At 38.5% G+C, this 15731-nt stretch overlaps 1 protein-coding gene across 2 annotated transcripts; it reads right to left on the minus strand.

Annotated features, from left to right (window-relative positions):
- Positions 1-1760: 1760 nt before the first annotated feature.
- On the minus strand, positions 1761-13884 carry LOC103705154 (adenine phosphoribosyltransferase 1). 2 transcript variants are annotated; one of them, XM_008788775.3, is made up of 6 exons: positions 13383-13884; positions 13096-13206; positions 8379-8471; positions 5375-5524; positions 4532-4590; positions 1761-2009 (listed from the first exon to the last, which is right to left on the minus strand). In XM_008788775.3, exons 1-6 carry the CDS (start codon positions 13468-13470, stop codon positions 1956-1958), a joined length of 555 nt encoding a protein of 184 aa, XP_008786997.1. In that variant the 5' UTR covers positions 13471-13884; the 3' UTR covers positions 1761-1955. The 2 variants fall into 2 exon arrangements, with proteins under 2 accessions (XP_008786997.1, XP_026659693.1); XM_026803892.2 differs by lacking the exon at positions 1761-2009 and adding an exon at positions 3628-3949.
- Positions 13885-15731: the final 1847 nt, after the last annotated feature.

The following is a 15731-nucleotide window of genomic DNA, read 5'->3' on the forward strand; positions in this document are numbered from 1 at the left end:
GGCTGGTTGGTGGCATGTAGTACTGTCCGTTCTTGAGAACGGTAGGGTGTTGACAGTCACAACAGGGTATGACCGGAGTAGTCATGGTATCGTCCTTTGACTGTTGAGGGCAGGCTATGGAGACGTGGCATGGTGGAGTTGTAATGTACGGCCACATAGGTGGGCGTAGGCGCGCACATAAGTGTGGTTGTTGGCGAGGCCAAGCCCGTTGAGAGGTCGCATCATACGTTTGATGACGTCGGTTTGGCGGGTGCTGAGTGTAGCTCGACTTCCCAGATTCCGAGGTGTGTTCGGTGAAGCGCCCCGAGCTCGGTCGAGGCAGGTCGGCGAATACTGGAGACACCCCGAACTTGGTCGGGAGAGTCGGCGAATATTCGAAGTCGGTGGAGCTTTTGGCAGAGTCCGAAGTCGAGCTGACCCTAGATCGAAGTGAGGATTCAATCAGTTCACGTTGGCGTTTATTGGGCCGAAACTAAGCGGCCTCTTAGCTATGGGCTGGATGATCTATTTTGCCCCCCATCACTATGTATGCTTATTTTTAGTAGATTATTATTTATCTTAATATCTAATGCACCTAGTTATAATGTTCATTACTTACTAGGCTCTATAACACATTATTCGATTGGGTTATGCTTAAGGAGGAAGTTATTGGAATCAAAATTTTGATTTTTTTTATTTCAGATGAGAATTTTACTAAAACTGATGTAAGACTATCGAACATTTTTTTTGAATTTTTGTAATGCATTAAATTTAGACCTTAGTTATTTAAATTTTAAATTTATTTAAATAATTATTAAATTTTGCTGCTTGCTTTACCACGCGGTGATAAGTTGCTTTTTATGCTTATGGGAAAATTTTTATGCGGCAGTTGCTCACGATTTTTAGCCGGGAACGTGACACACACTCTCTCTCTCTCTCTCTCTCTCTCTCTCTCTCTCACACGCAGAGGAGAAAAAGAAACATCCGAGCTCTTTAAAGCATATTCATATGTTTTCATTCCATATTTCATTGCCTACAACGGCTCACGGCTTTTCTTTTCTGGTAAAAAAAGGGACCTCGGAACTAGAAATGGTGCTTTCGGTAAAAAGGCTGCTCACAGCTGCAACAAAGCATTGCAAGGGAAAGGACTTACACCACTACTGCAGTAAACGAAGGCATCTCAGCATCTGAGTCAATCGGAAAAATGTAAGATGGTTATATAGAATTTGACAATGAGAAATGCCTTTGCTAAATCCAAATGCTTGTACAGTGGATGAGAAGCTCTAAGTACACCTTGCTGTTCAACGGCAGTCTATTAAAGATACAGCCCTGTCATACCAGTTACAATACAGTTAACTGGAATTTGAGAGGGGAAATGCACATGAGAAATAAAAAGGGTGATTGATTTAAGTTATTTATTATTATTATTTGCTCACTATTTTTGGAGATGCACAAATCTTGATTCTTCTTCAAATAAGAACTGAAGTGAGTTAAATTTGTTTAAGGTAGGAGTGCAACTATAGAGATGGAAGACTGCATCATAGAGAGCCTAATGGACAGTGGAGGTGTTTTGAGTTTTGTAATAGAAATAGATGGCATAAAGAATGACTTCCCAAACACTTGGTTTTGCTCTTCATTCTCAGTCAATATCTAGATGTACAAAAGTAAATCACAGTGCCTGAGTTTTGGTGGTCCTACTGTGTTTATGTGATGAAAAATGCACTAAAGGAAAACACATCAAATTTGATTTTCTTTTCTCGAATAACAAACAGTTTGATTGCATAAATCCAGTTCTTGACATAAAATGAGGGATGGAAAAAAAAAAGAAAAAGAAAGAAAGAAAGCCCAAAAGGCAGTGAAATAATCAAAATTTACTGCTATCCAGAGGAATAGATGCCAGCTTCCACAATATCTGAATGAAACCCTCTAATGTACAGAATCGTGACTCTCATCAGCTGAATGTGAGAAAAGTATCATCAGCGGGACTCCACAAGTATGTATAATGGCTTACCATTTAACCTTTCACGGCCCTGCACATAAATTCAAGATTCTATTATGAGCTCAACGAAATGCTTTAATCTATTTTCTTCTAATTTACTGATGATTGTTATTTGCCAGGTGATGAAACTTGGGAACCAAAATTTAGACCAAAATATTTGAGAAGCTCGTTCAGAACATAAGGTGAATAATCAGCAGTAGTAGTACATAGATTGTATTGCTGTTACATGTGTTCATCTTTCCAAGAAATCATGCCTATCATGCTTTTCCTTGACCTAATGCAATGTTTCAAGATGTTTTTCAGATATTATTGGAACAGTTGACACATGAGCATGTGGCAAATGAAGCAATATAAGGCTAAGAACTTTTAGGTCAGTGGTTGGCACCTCTCCCCTTGAGCTTGCCCTTAGAGGAAGTCTAGGGTTCAAATCCCAGGTATTGCTCAAAAAAGGTACATAGAGTGCAACTAAACCTACATTTTTTAAGGGCAGTGTCACTGAAATTATTAGTGAGGGATAAATAGTATGATGGCATCATGTACGTAGAGAGCTTTCAACGTTCTCAATTGTGGAATCACACCTATAATCATACAGAGCTTTGTTTGGTCAATCTGACCATCTAGGCTCTAGAAAGAAGACTTGTTATTTTGCACCAAGAAGTGTAACTATATGTATACATCCAACAAACTATTACAAATGAAGGTCTGCTTGTTTTAACAAACTAAACCCGGTGGAATATGGTAGTTGAATTGGGAAACTGGAAGGCAGCTCATATCTAGAAGAAATACCTGAATTTGGGGAGGCTCCCCTTGAGGTACAATTTCTGAAACCTAAACATCATTGCACCTGCGGGCTCATGCTGAGTACAGCTTTAAGGCCATTGATGAATAATGATAAGAGAGTATAGTGAAATATGTTTGGAAATTGACCTCACTCAAGACCATTTGATGTCCCAAACTGCTTGGACAAACAACCTTATTATTTCTAGTAAATGCCGACAAGGGCAAATCCTCTAATCCATGAAGAATTTGCTAATGTAATAAAAGGTAAAGTTGATATAGGAATTGAGACTTAGATTCCTGACCAATTTTAGCAGTTTTTTATATTCTTCTACTCTCGACATTCAGCCTCTTTAATGAGAAAAGGTAACTGACATAGATTTGGAGAGACTGACCGAATAAAGTAGACACAGCTTTCTATGTCCCATAAATTTTGTCCTAAATTGTTTCATTTGTAAGATCTAAGTTGAGCAGATTGCAGAAAGAAGTTCTCTTTCTCAGATCAGATCAGTTGAATGGATAAGAAGGAATAAGAAAAACGGTAAGTTTCCTTTTGAAAGCACCCTTAGATATCTGTTTAGAATATAATAAGACTGATGGAAAAAAGCAATTGAGTGTTGCCATAGAGAAGTTAAGGAGACACATAGCATTACGGTCTACTGAACCAAGAAAGCACAATTAAATTGACAAAAAGAACTCAATTGAATATGACTTTGCTCAAAATAGAATATTTCATGGCTTACAGCAAAGCAAGTGGCTATTTAGATCAAAGCCATATGCAACTGAATGAAAAAAAAAAATATATATATATATATATATATATATATATATATATACTGATCTCCATCTTACAGATTTGGCAAAGACACATAAGGACTAATCATAGTCATGTTAAATGTAAATGTTCTGTAACAAAAACTCAAAATAGCTACAGATATTTACAAATTCTACATAAATTCCATTTTAGACCGAGCTACTCTGTGCAGATTGGACCTAACTTCTAAGAAACATAATGCTCAATTCAATGTACATAGGATTACCAAGTCCAAGGAACATCATGAGCAAATAAATAACTTCCCTGTGTCTTTTCCTATAATTTACAGTAATTTCTTTATAAATGCTACTGTAAAAGAACAACCAACCTCTCATGGTGAGAGGAGGGAAATGTTCTCAGTAATTTGGAGTCAGACGCTTCTGAGATATACAAAAGAAAAGAACAATGAGATTAATATTAAATCAGTTTCAAAGAAAACTAATACAAAAAGATCAAGCATAACTTCGGAGAGAGAAAACAAAACAAAATGAATAGAGGGAAGAAGGTGACTCCTACTCAATAAAGGGCGGCCTAGTGCACAAAGCTCTAGCCATTGGGGTTCTGAAGAGGGTCAAATATATGTAGCCTTACCCCCATATGCGAAGAGGCAGTTTCCATGTTTCAAACCCATGACCTTCAATTCATAGTGAAGCAGCCTTATTGTTGCGCTAAGGCGCACCCGACTCCAACTTGATAATGGGTAAAATTTAAAATTTGTTCCATCCGTTAAGCACAAGCAAGGGATGAGAACTACTGATGATGGAGTTGAATCATCTGATCAAAGTTGTAGAATATACATACATACATTGCCCGACTTATGCTGGTAACAGATTCCAAATAAAATCCCAAACACGAAATTCATACTCAACACTTGAAGAATGCACAAACAAACAGCCTCAATACTAATGTAAGCATGACATTCTTTAAACATGTCAATGAAAATAAGAATTATCTGATGTTACCTTAAGTTCTGGAAGTTCAATCACACATGCACATTCAACCACTTCAGCTCCAGCACGCTCTGTAGGAACAATTGGCATACATATAAAAGTGGTCTAACAAGAAAACATGAACAAAAGTGACCTAAAAAGGTGCAAAATAGTTCATGATGGTAAAAGAAATGACGCCAGAAATTATGCCCCAGGAATAAATATTAAAATGACATTACAGTTTTAGCAATAACATTGACAACATGACAAAATAAAAAAAATTGGGAATACTGGGTTTTTCTAATTGAAACCAAGCATGGTTGGGCATAGCAAATTTTTTGCCAACACAACTTACATGTTGTATGAGTCATGTTTCTGAGATGATTTGAGATCATTAAATTTCGTAGAAGATGTTTGCTTCAGTTAGTTTGATCGGGTGTATTTTCTTTCAAAAATAAAAGGATGAGAGTGATGTCAAGTCTGACTTTCATGGCTTAGTTTGATCTTATAAGCATAAATGTACCAGACTCAGACCAAAAGCTAACCTAGAACCCCCAAATTTAGATCACGATTAGGAACATTATTAGTTATCTAGGTCAGACTATCCTCAGTTTATATGTTTACAATATTCTTCTGTTGAGAACAAGTATGTTAAATGCTGATTTTCCTCCTCAAAGGAAATAAGAAAGAACAGGTAGCATCAGTAAACCTCATGTACTTGAATCTTTAGTTCATATTCATGTAACCCAGATAAACTTGATCAGTTTGTAAAGAAGGTAGCAGCGACAATACTAGATAAAATTACAAGCGAACTTCTGATTTTAAAGCCAATTTCGTTAAACAGGAAAAATAATGTCATGTTTCTATCATACATACCCAGTAATTTTATGGCAGCACAGAGAGTCCCCCCAGTTGCGATCAAATCATCAACTACTAGAGCACGATCACCAGGTTGGACTGCGCCAATGTGCATTTGAAGACAATCGGTTCCATATTCCAGCACATATTCTTCTGAAATGACTTCTCCTGACATATAATACAAGAAAGGCCCATTAAAATGATTAGAATAAACTACAGCCACAACCTTCAAAATACAAATCGAAGAATGACAAATAATGCAAACAAAACAAATTAAATTTGATCCATAATGGTTATAGTGAGTTGCTACGACTGCTTTCCAGAGAGAGAGAGAGAGAACAGTATTACAGTGACTAACTAAAACCCATATTCAGAATAATATGGACCACAAATAATTTATCTAGTATGGTAAACTCAAAAAACCCAAAGTTGGTGAATTCACATTTTCAAATATCAGGACTCCGCAAGCAAGACTACAAGGCAACTAACATAGGACACTCATCATACTCCAATGTCAAGCAGCCAGCAAACAACTTAATAAGGATCATTGAGCACCACTCTGTCTATCTTTTAATTTCCTGTTTTTACTTTTTCCAGAATTGCTTTTCCTGCTTGCAAGAAATGCCAGGAAAGACGGGGGCTACTGGTCAGCCAGTGGCTTGATTGAGCTGATACTTCTCAAAGTAGCCAATCAATTCAAATAAACCATACTGCAATACACCTGTTCAATTTTCAAAACCAAATTGTGCAGAGGTAGCTCGAAGTGCATAGAGACCACACTTCCTTCAAAACAGCAACAAAATTTCACAGTATGCAAGCGTTACTAGAAAATTTAGCCTCCAAGAAGTGATCCGCCAACATCCCTCACAGTCACTCCTGTGAAAACTGAGAGAACAGTACTAATAGTTACTCCCCTTAATTCTACCAACATTTCAAATGTACCTAATTTGGACTTGTTATCCACAATTTTTCTGAATGGGTCAAGTCAATTCTGCCAGGTTCCTAGAAAAACACAACCAAGAAGCCTTCTAGTAACTAATTTAAACATCATTTCAAGAAATGAAGTCTCCATGCCCAAAGTGTTTATCCAGCCACCTGGCAAGTAGTGTTTATCTAACCACCTAGCAAGTGCTTCTAGAGTCAATCATAGAACAGAATTGAAATGATCTCAAGTTGATTTGGTTTGGTATGGCATAGATTAATTTGGTTTCTCATTTGAAAATCCCATTTGGACCAGTTTATCTCAAGATCTTGGGGTTGTGCAGTCAGATAATACCCGAACCCAAAAATTCTATACAATGTATAAAGTTATTTATCAAGTTCATAACGTAATACATCACCTAACAGCTTTATATATCATGATCTCATGGTTTATGTTAACTAGATTTGGTTTTTGTTGTTACTGTAACATGACGTATTGAAGGTTTAATTGGCTTTCTTGTCACATGATGTTTTGAATAGATTATTTGTTATTTTGTTGGTTTGTGTTGTTCATTTTTCACTACTCAATGATTTTCTTACACAGAATAAAAATATAATCTCGATAAAATTTAATTTCCTTTTATTTATGGCATACCCGACAACTCATAAACCAACCCACTCTTTGCTGGGTTAGTCATTTTGGTTTCAACATTTTCTGGCTATGCTTAAGTTCCCAAAGTTGAGAGCCAATCAGAACTGATTATATTCTGAGGTGGGCCCTATCCAGAACCAACCCAAAGCAATGAGCACAGGTCCAATCAAAGGGGCACCATTAGAAAAATTTTACCTTTTGCTTTGTAAATGGCGGCTTACAAGAGAGGAAAAAGCTCTATAGGAGATAGCTTTTCACCAAATCAAATTACAACAGCATCTTTGAGGTCACTTAAGGAGACAAATGCATGAATCCGTAAGGAGCAGAACAAGAATTCCTCTTTGCATAGAAGAAACAATGAGACTATTTTTTTTCTTGGTTAGAAAGAGGGAACTCTTTGATCTTTAGGTCACAGTCCTACATTTGCTGGTTAGTGATATTTATTGGGTCAAACCTTGGATGAAGAAGGTTCATCACACTCTAGATTAATGCTGCAGCCACAATGCAGAATTCGACAAGTTTTAACTTTTATGGTGACCCTTTTAAACAATTGGTACTTGAAATCAGCAATAAGCAATTGCCATTACAATTATCCATCAAGTAAACTAAGGTCAGCTCCAACTTAGTTTGTTTCATCAATGAAGGAGGTATCCTAGACACCTTTTATCACAAATCAGCCCATAGGCCAACAGTCATTAGTTGGGCCAAAAATTACTAAAATAACATGGTGCAGGCCGGAACTGCACCCCTTGCATTATCTTCAGATTTTCCATCTAAGAAATCAGTAAATAAAATATATTTCCCATAACACATAATCAAATACTGCAAACAGGTTACCAGTTTCTTTTTTTCTTTTCTTTTTGCTTTACTAAAATCACAATTAATTAACTCATACAATGAGAAACACCACATTTTAATAGTTGCAATCTTCAAAATCTTTCGTACCCCTTCCTACCAAATGAAAATATTAAAATCAAACTACTGCAGCAAAACAATGATTTAAGCATATCCACATGATGGGAACAAGCACACAATAAATGCCACCATTTTAGGATAGGCCAGGATGACTGTAATAGGCTTGGAAAATTTTTATGGTGGATTTTGGGAATTTTTATTGTAGGACCTAGAACAAATATGAAAACATTAATTTGAATGTTCGGCCAAACTGTCAGCACAAGGTAGGTGCAGCTTTATTTTAGGTGCATCCAAACAGACCAGCCCATGCAGCAATGCATTTTAACACAAAAACACATCATGAATATACTTGCCGGTGTTTCAGAATATTAGAGTGCTCATAATGCTACATGGTATGAATAATGCTTCTTGGATCTGGTTATTGTAATTGGCTCGATATGGTTATGTCACAATGGACACATGCAAGTTTCTATGGCATTCATCTAATAACAATATAATTTGAATGATCCTATCGGCATAGGATAATTGAAATACCTGGCAACTTTCTTGGTTTTCTCAATGGAATAAACTTTGCACCAATTGCTAGAGCAATTGGAGGACCAAATATAAAACCTCTGGCCTCAATTCCTGACAAAAACAGAAATATCATCATGTAAATAATGTTAATATCAGTCAAAGGACTAGGGCATAATTGTACACATGCAATAAGACATACCAACTTGATACATTAAGAAGAAAAAATAAGGTGGCTCGCAAGTGTCTACATCCAACTTGATTTAGCAATGAGAAAAATCTAGGCCAACTGAAGGCTCACTATCACTACTTGCAGAATTTTGTAATTTGCCCTGTTCCATTTCGTTCAATGCCTTTCATGTAGTACAATTTCCATCAACTTTGTCTACTTTTGACTGTCCAAAATTGTCATTCAATCACAAAATCAAGACAACAAACAATGACATCCAGAACCATATGGTGTTACCTAACTATCTGGGATTAGCCTCCTCTAGTCATTCCCAACAAAGGCCAGATACTTCATCACTAAAAAAACATTTCCAAATACCTTTCTCATACTTTCATCCATTTTATCTTAAACCTTGCCCTTCTCTTTTGACACACTGGCTGCAAATTTAAGCTGCTCTGACAAGCCATGGGTATTGAGAACCCCATCACACATGCACATACTATATTGGAAACATCCTCATTTCTCATCCAACACCTTTTGTTCTTATACACAAAACTGCCACACACTTTTTACGATCTTGGAAGCCATTTGTTTTTTGGTCGATTGGACCCCATTTGTTGCTCAACATTATGATCCCCATGACGAATTGCACCTTAAATTGTTTATAAGGACTTTCCTTTAGTCTTGAAGGCAGACATACAACAGTCATGCACCTAACTTGCATCTCTCCCACTAATCTACCATGTTGAATATTTTGCTGCACTTTGGTCTCATGTATGCAAGGTTACAGTAATGACCAAAATACGATCGATTACATAATAACTCCATCAATGAATAATAAACTATGAAAATATTCTTTACATTTTAGTAATCAATAGGATATCAATGTACAGATATTTTACAAGAAAACCTTAGCATATGATACATCGGAGACAAATCTATCATGTTTTAGTAAAAATACATTTGAATAGAAAATTTTAAATCTCAATTTTTATGCACATGCCTTGACTTTAAATATTCAAAATCTAGAACTACAGCCATTTATAGAGTTTGATTTACAATGAACCTCATATGCTCTATGTTCATATTCATATTCTAGAATCAAGTGGTATTCCTATCTGCCCTTCCTCCTTGTGAGTAGTAGAAGCTCAACTCTTGTATTTATAAAACTACATTGTGTATGACTTTCTGGCTTCTTTGACCCTTTAGGTAGTTGTTCTTAAAAGTGTTATCCAAAAATCCCACCTTGCAATCAAGATTGTCTCTTCAATTGATAATACACCCATAAAGGTCTTGTAGTTTCATCTGTAAATGATGCCTCCGCATGTTCATCTACTTGAAACTCCAGTTGCTCTTGCATACTGTTTTTGCTTATTAACTCTTTGTTTTAAAAGCCTACTTTGGCCCCTCTCTCTCTCTCTCTCTCTCTCTCTCTCTCTCTCTCTGTGTGTGTGTGTGTGTGTGTGTGTGTGTGTGAGAGAGAGAGAGAGAGAGAGAGATGGGCTATGGCCTGGGACTGGATTGTACTTTAGTGCTAGGTTGGTACGTTCGAAATCTGGACCTCCCACTCCCATGTGCAAGAAATATATTTAAGTTGGTTTCCACCTTTAACTAAAGAAAGAAAAAGAAAAAAAAGGTTTCGAGACCAAGCAATGACTAATATTGCCTTCAAAGCAAAAGAATATAAAATGCAGTAACATAAATAAAAGTCATGAAAATTCCATTCAATGACTATGGAATGTGAAGACCTCAATAAAATTGGTTTCAATGAGAACTAGGTTGTCATGCAACAACTCGAAAACAATAGTTCATTTTTTTTTCCTTTTACAATGTCACATTCTAGCAGAAGTAAAAGGAAAAGGTTGGAAGTATCATCTAATTTTCAAACACATCCCAGCAAGAACCAAGAGAACTTTACTGACAATTCAGTAAATTATAATTGTTTCCAGACTAGCCTCTACATTACCATAACTAAGAAGAATGATGAGGTGGGACCTAAAGCTTTGTATGGTTACATCCCATATATGGAAAACATCAATATTTTTTGTGCCTAAACCCTAATTGACCTGAAAATTTAATGCAAATGATCGAAACCAACTCAAGCAACTCATAACCCTAAAGATTCCTGTCACCCAAGCACCTTACGATAATCCTAGGCAAAGCAGACGCATAATATAATCTCATCAAACAGCAGCCTTAGTTACCTTAACCAAAAAAACCTCTATGAGCCTCATTCGCTGGCACTTAAAATCTATTTCCACTATAGTTCGTATATACCAGCCCCATCCATCTATGGCCAACTAATCAATAAATAAACCATAAAAGTAACATATTATCTAAACTTGAACATATCACATGCCTATGCAAAACCTGATTAATTAAATAAAGAAAGATGGTAATGAAGAAATATTTGCTGAATGCTATGAAAATACCGAAAGGTACTTTAACATGTAGGAATGAAGTTGCAAGTAGTGCATGTTGATCGGGTAGATAAAGGAATCATTCTACCCCTTTGTTTGTATAGGTCAGAAGTTTTGCAAGTTAGCAACATATTAGATAAGGGCCACTGTTCACAATACCTTTTAATACTTTTTGGGCATCAAAACAATCACATGGTCAACTACTTTTGTTGGACATTAGAATGTCCACAGCAAACAGATGAAGATTATAACGGTCTTGATAGATATCCCAAAATTTAGACGTGATGCTTGAGAACTAAAAATAATCAAAGCCCACAACAACAAATATTAGCATCAAAAAGCTTTGGCACAAAAGAATTAGCAGGAGACTCAAACTTATTTAGGCCTTCTAATACTAATCATCAGTTTTAACACCATCATCTAATCCCAAACACAATAGACACAGATACTCTGTCAACTAAAAGAGGTTAGATTCTTCTCCTGCTGGACGACGTATATCTCAATTTTAGAGAGATTCCACGAGCATGGCCTGGGCTAAATTTATTGATGTTCCAAACTAGTGCATAAAGAATAAAGATGCATACTGTCTAAACTTACATAATTAAAGGCACATCTAAGGTATCGAGAGACCCAAAGACTCATACACAAACAATATTTATTATCCCTTGCTTTACTAATTTGAGCTTGTAGACAAGCTGGTACGGGCACGTTAACATGGTGGACCTGAAATAATGGTTTTCAAGGACTGCTCCTAGAATATAAGAGTACTATACATGCAATTGTCAAACAGCAAAAGCATGAAGGAAAGAATATTAAAGCATAGGAAGAAAAGGCATAGCCGGTCACTTTTAGCTATAGGATAGTGGAAGACAACAAAACATTTGATGCTACCACTGTTACACCAGAAGAATGGATGTACTGAAAAGCATCATTGAGTCATGATCATATACGAGCGACAGCCAACTAATGCACGGGTTATTGACAAATTGTTCGAATGCAGAGTAAAATAAGCAATTCATTTCAAGCTGCTACAGATATTCACAAAGAATTGGAGCTTAGTAATATTATTCCATCTCCCAATTATGTTGGTAATCTAGGGCAATCCTTGGAGTAAAGACTATCAGCTTAAAGCTATAACTTTGACAACATATCAATCTGAAAATGCCTTCAACCATCCCCAAGGTTAGGTCTCTTTGGATGGAGTCAATATATTGCGTGCACTTCAACTAGAAGAAGACAGTCAAACATCTCATATGAATATATGAATTTCTGCACCCACAAGAAAAGGCAAATAGCTCGGGCAGATGCAGTGCATCTAAGAAGCGATGAGTTCATAAGAATCATCAATCCAGAAGAACTAGAAGCATGAAATGCCATCTGTTAGTCCTAGTGCGTCAATAAATAAGCAAACAACAGAACTCTATCGAAACAGGGGCAGGCTCTGTCACTCTTACGAGCTCGACCCCGTAATTTTGGATGCTACAAATATACCAAGGGACCGTAACTGTGCGATTCAACGCTCGGATCACAATCATACCTACCAAATCCAAACAGGGGAGGAAAATAACAGGCAGCATGAGAACAGAATATGGAGATCCATCGAAGAGCAGAAAAGCTTTCAGAAATTCACGTCAGAGTGGGGGGAGGGGGACCAGGGAGCAACGTCAGCATCGAGACCGCCGCCTCCACAAAAACAGAAACGAAATAGAAGCCACAAGCGGGCAGTCGACAATTCACGGCTGGCCCATGATAGCATGGCCAATGGAGATGGCGATGCAGTCAAAGCAGGCGCCCCTACCACTGCCCAAAACGTCCTTGATGCGCCAAAAAGGCAGCCGAGCATTTCTCCAATGGAAATGATGAAAACTGGGGAGTTCTCTGTTCCTCAATCTACCACCCTCCCCTCCCATGGAAAAATAAAAAGAAGAAAGAAAGAACGAAGGAAAGAAGGAAAGAAAGAAAGAAAGAAAGAAAACGGTCCCACGACCGACATTTTAACGATAACAATAGGCAACAAGCATTGAAAAGAAATGAGCGGAAGAAGGCCGATTCACCAATGCAAGGAGGCGAAGGGGGGGGGGGAAAAGACAAAGAAGGAAATATCGCATCTTGGAACGGAAAAGAATGCGCAGTAAATCAAGAAATTTACCGGCCACAACGGTGATATCCTTCCCAGTGTAACGCTCCACGAACAAATCCACCGTGTTCTTGAACGCTTTGGGATCCAGAAGGAGAGTGGTGATGTCTTGAAACATAATCCCTGCCACACCCATCCATCAGTCGCACCAAAATTTCTAAAAAGAACCAATCTTTGACGCCAATATTTCAAGAAAAGGAACAAAAGAAAGGGTTAAAAAAAAAGGAGGGAGAGAGATCGGGTTCGGGAGAACCAGAGAGTTAGGAGACAAAGGCAAAGCAGGTGAGTGAGTCAGGGACCTGGCTTGGGGAAGTTGGGAACGACGCGGATGGAAGAAGCTATGCCTTCGATGCGGGGGTCCTGTTCCCTGTCCTTGCAAGCCGACATTGCTCTTAATGCGACCGAAAGGCAGAACCTTTGAGCTCTGAGACCTTTGTCCGTCGCTCTCTCTCTCAAGTCGAACAAGAGAAAGACAGAGAGGGAAGAAGGCTAGAAAAAGAGAAAGGAGACAGGGGAGGAGGAGAGGAGGGCAAGGGAGCTGGGGAAGAAAGGACGGGGAAGAAGCGTAAATATATAGAGGGGGAGAAGAAGAGAGGGAGTGAGGAGTTTAGGCGAGGAGAAGAGAGGAGGCTCTCTGCACGAGAAAAAGAGAGGAGTTGGCGAGGGAGGGGAATCGCCTCGAGACGTGCCTTTGGCCTTCTTTACCCGCCCGACCTGGCGGCAAACAAAAGGGTATCACGAGGGAGATCCTCTCTCTCTCTCTCTCTCTCTCTCTCCTATTTTCCGCTCTCCCCTTTTCCTTCGCCCCCTCTCTTACCGTTGTAACTTTTCAAAAAGGGAGGAGAGGTATTTATATTTTATTAAATTGCTCTGACCCGGTTGGGCCTTTGGACCGGGGGTCGGTTGGTCGGATCGACCCGGAAATAATTCGTCCCACACGTATGTCCCAAAATAAAAAAAAAGTCGCAATGGTAGGTACAGGTAGTTACACTCAGCACTAAGGCGAATAGTTCGAACTTTGACATCCGTGTTGGATTATCGTTCCTGTTCTGGGGATTAAGCACCATTTTTTTTTTTAACTCAACTTATGCAGCGAGTAGGTGAAGAAGATTCGCCAAAATAAAAAACAAAAAGAAAAAAAAATTCCAATTGCCTCTTGGCTTATCTTATACAGTGAGTGAATAGGTAGAGAACATTTGCCAAAAAAAAAAAAAAACCAACTGCCAAGCATGGCAAAGTATTGCTACAAACCTAAAATATTCACTCGATAAGAGGAGTAATAAGAAAACCTTGCAAAAATTTTTTCCTTTTGGCAAGCTCTAAATTACTAGAATGTTTTTTTAATCTTTTTTTTTGAATTATATGAACAATCTATATTGCCTAGATTAATAAAGAATAATTAGTCCCTAATAGTTTATAAGATTATTAGAGCATGTTGAAAACCATATCTCAAGCAAAACTCATTAGTACCTAATTTAACTAATTCTACTAAAACATTGGTTGCTTGAATCAGTTGATCACTCTTGCAACCCTTGCTGCCTTAAGTTCGGTTAAATATATAGATAGGAAAAACCAAACAAAATTAACTTAAGTTGAAGCCAGAATTACTCAAAGTTAGCAACCACACAATCTTCCTAGTTTCATAAATGTCAGTATGCAAGATGAAGAGCAATAGAGCAATGCTAAATCTTCATTTATTGTATGCTCAACCAATAGATATTGTGTGCCACATGAAGATCCCTGCTCATTTTACCTCGGCATCGTTCTCCCGACTCGAGAGATGTAGCAGAAAACTCTCGACTCCCATGCAATCACTGTGGCTCGACATGAAGCAAACACCAACATTACAAATCCTATGTTTCGAGCAGATCTCATGCTCGTTGGACCACTCAATACATTGTAGCTCTATACATGAACATGAGTCATACCAGCTTACATTCATGGACCTTATCATCACAGATATCAGTGCACCGAGCATCTCATGTATTGCAGTGCACAGTGTGGCACTAGCACTTCATCAGACTATTTCTGTCCACTTATCCAAACTTGAGGCATGACGGTGACTTACAAATGCTTGAAGGGGTGTCTTAATAAAAGCTAAGAGGGGGGCAAAAGATAAAGGAAAAGTTCGTTGTCTTTTTTTTCACCATTCAGGTTCAACTTCCTACTGTCCTGGGCGCAGCATCAAGATCCTCCTCACGTCATCCTAGAGCAAGAACAGGGCCGAATCCTCCAACAGAATCCCCTGATCCGCTGCCGGGCGCCTCATCTAGTCATCTGCGAACCCAAGGGCCCAACCCAGTCACCACGTGCCACGTACCCTTATCTGATGCGTGGGCCCAGGCTGAGCACCAGGAAATCTGGTATTCGTGGGCCCATAGCAGGGAAAGGCATGTGTCAGCCGTGGATTCTCTGGATTTCCATCTGTCGTTAATAGGGGCCCAGCGCTTAACACCTCCATCCGTCCATCGACCACCTTCTCGTGGGCCCCACGTCCGGCCCCGCATGAGCAGATGATCTGGACCGGACCGGACCGAACGGGACCGGGAACGTTCCGGTCGGGTCCGGGTTCAGAGCCCAGCACCTTGCTTGGATCCTAATATAAGCAGTAAGGGCACCAAGGAATAAAGGGGATGTGATCTTTCTTG

Source organism: Phoenix dactylifera, chromosome 2, assembly GCF_009389715.1.
Source record: "Phoenix dactylifera cultivar Barhee BC4 chromosome 2, palm_55x_up_171113_PBpolish2nd_filt_p, whole genome shotgun sequence".
Classification (NCBI taxonomy): Eukaryota; Viridiplantae; Streptophyta; class Magnoliopsida; order Arecales; family Arecaceae; genus Phoenix; species Phoenix dactylifera.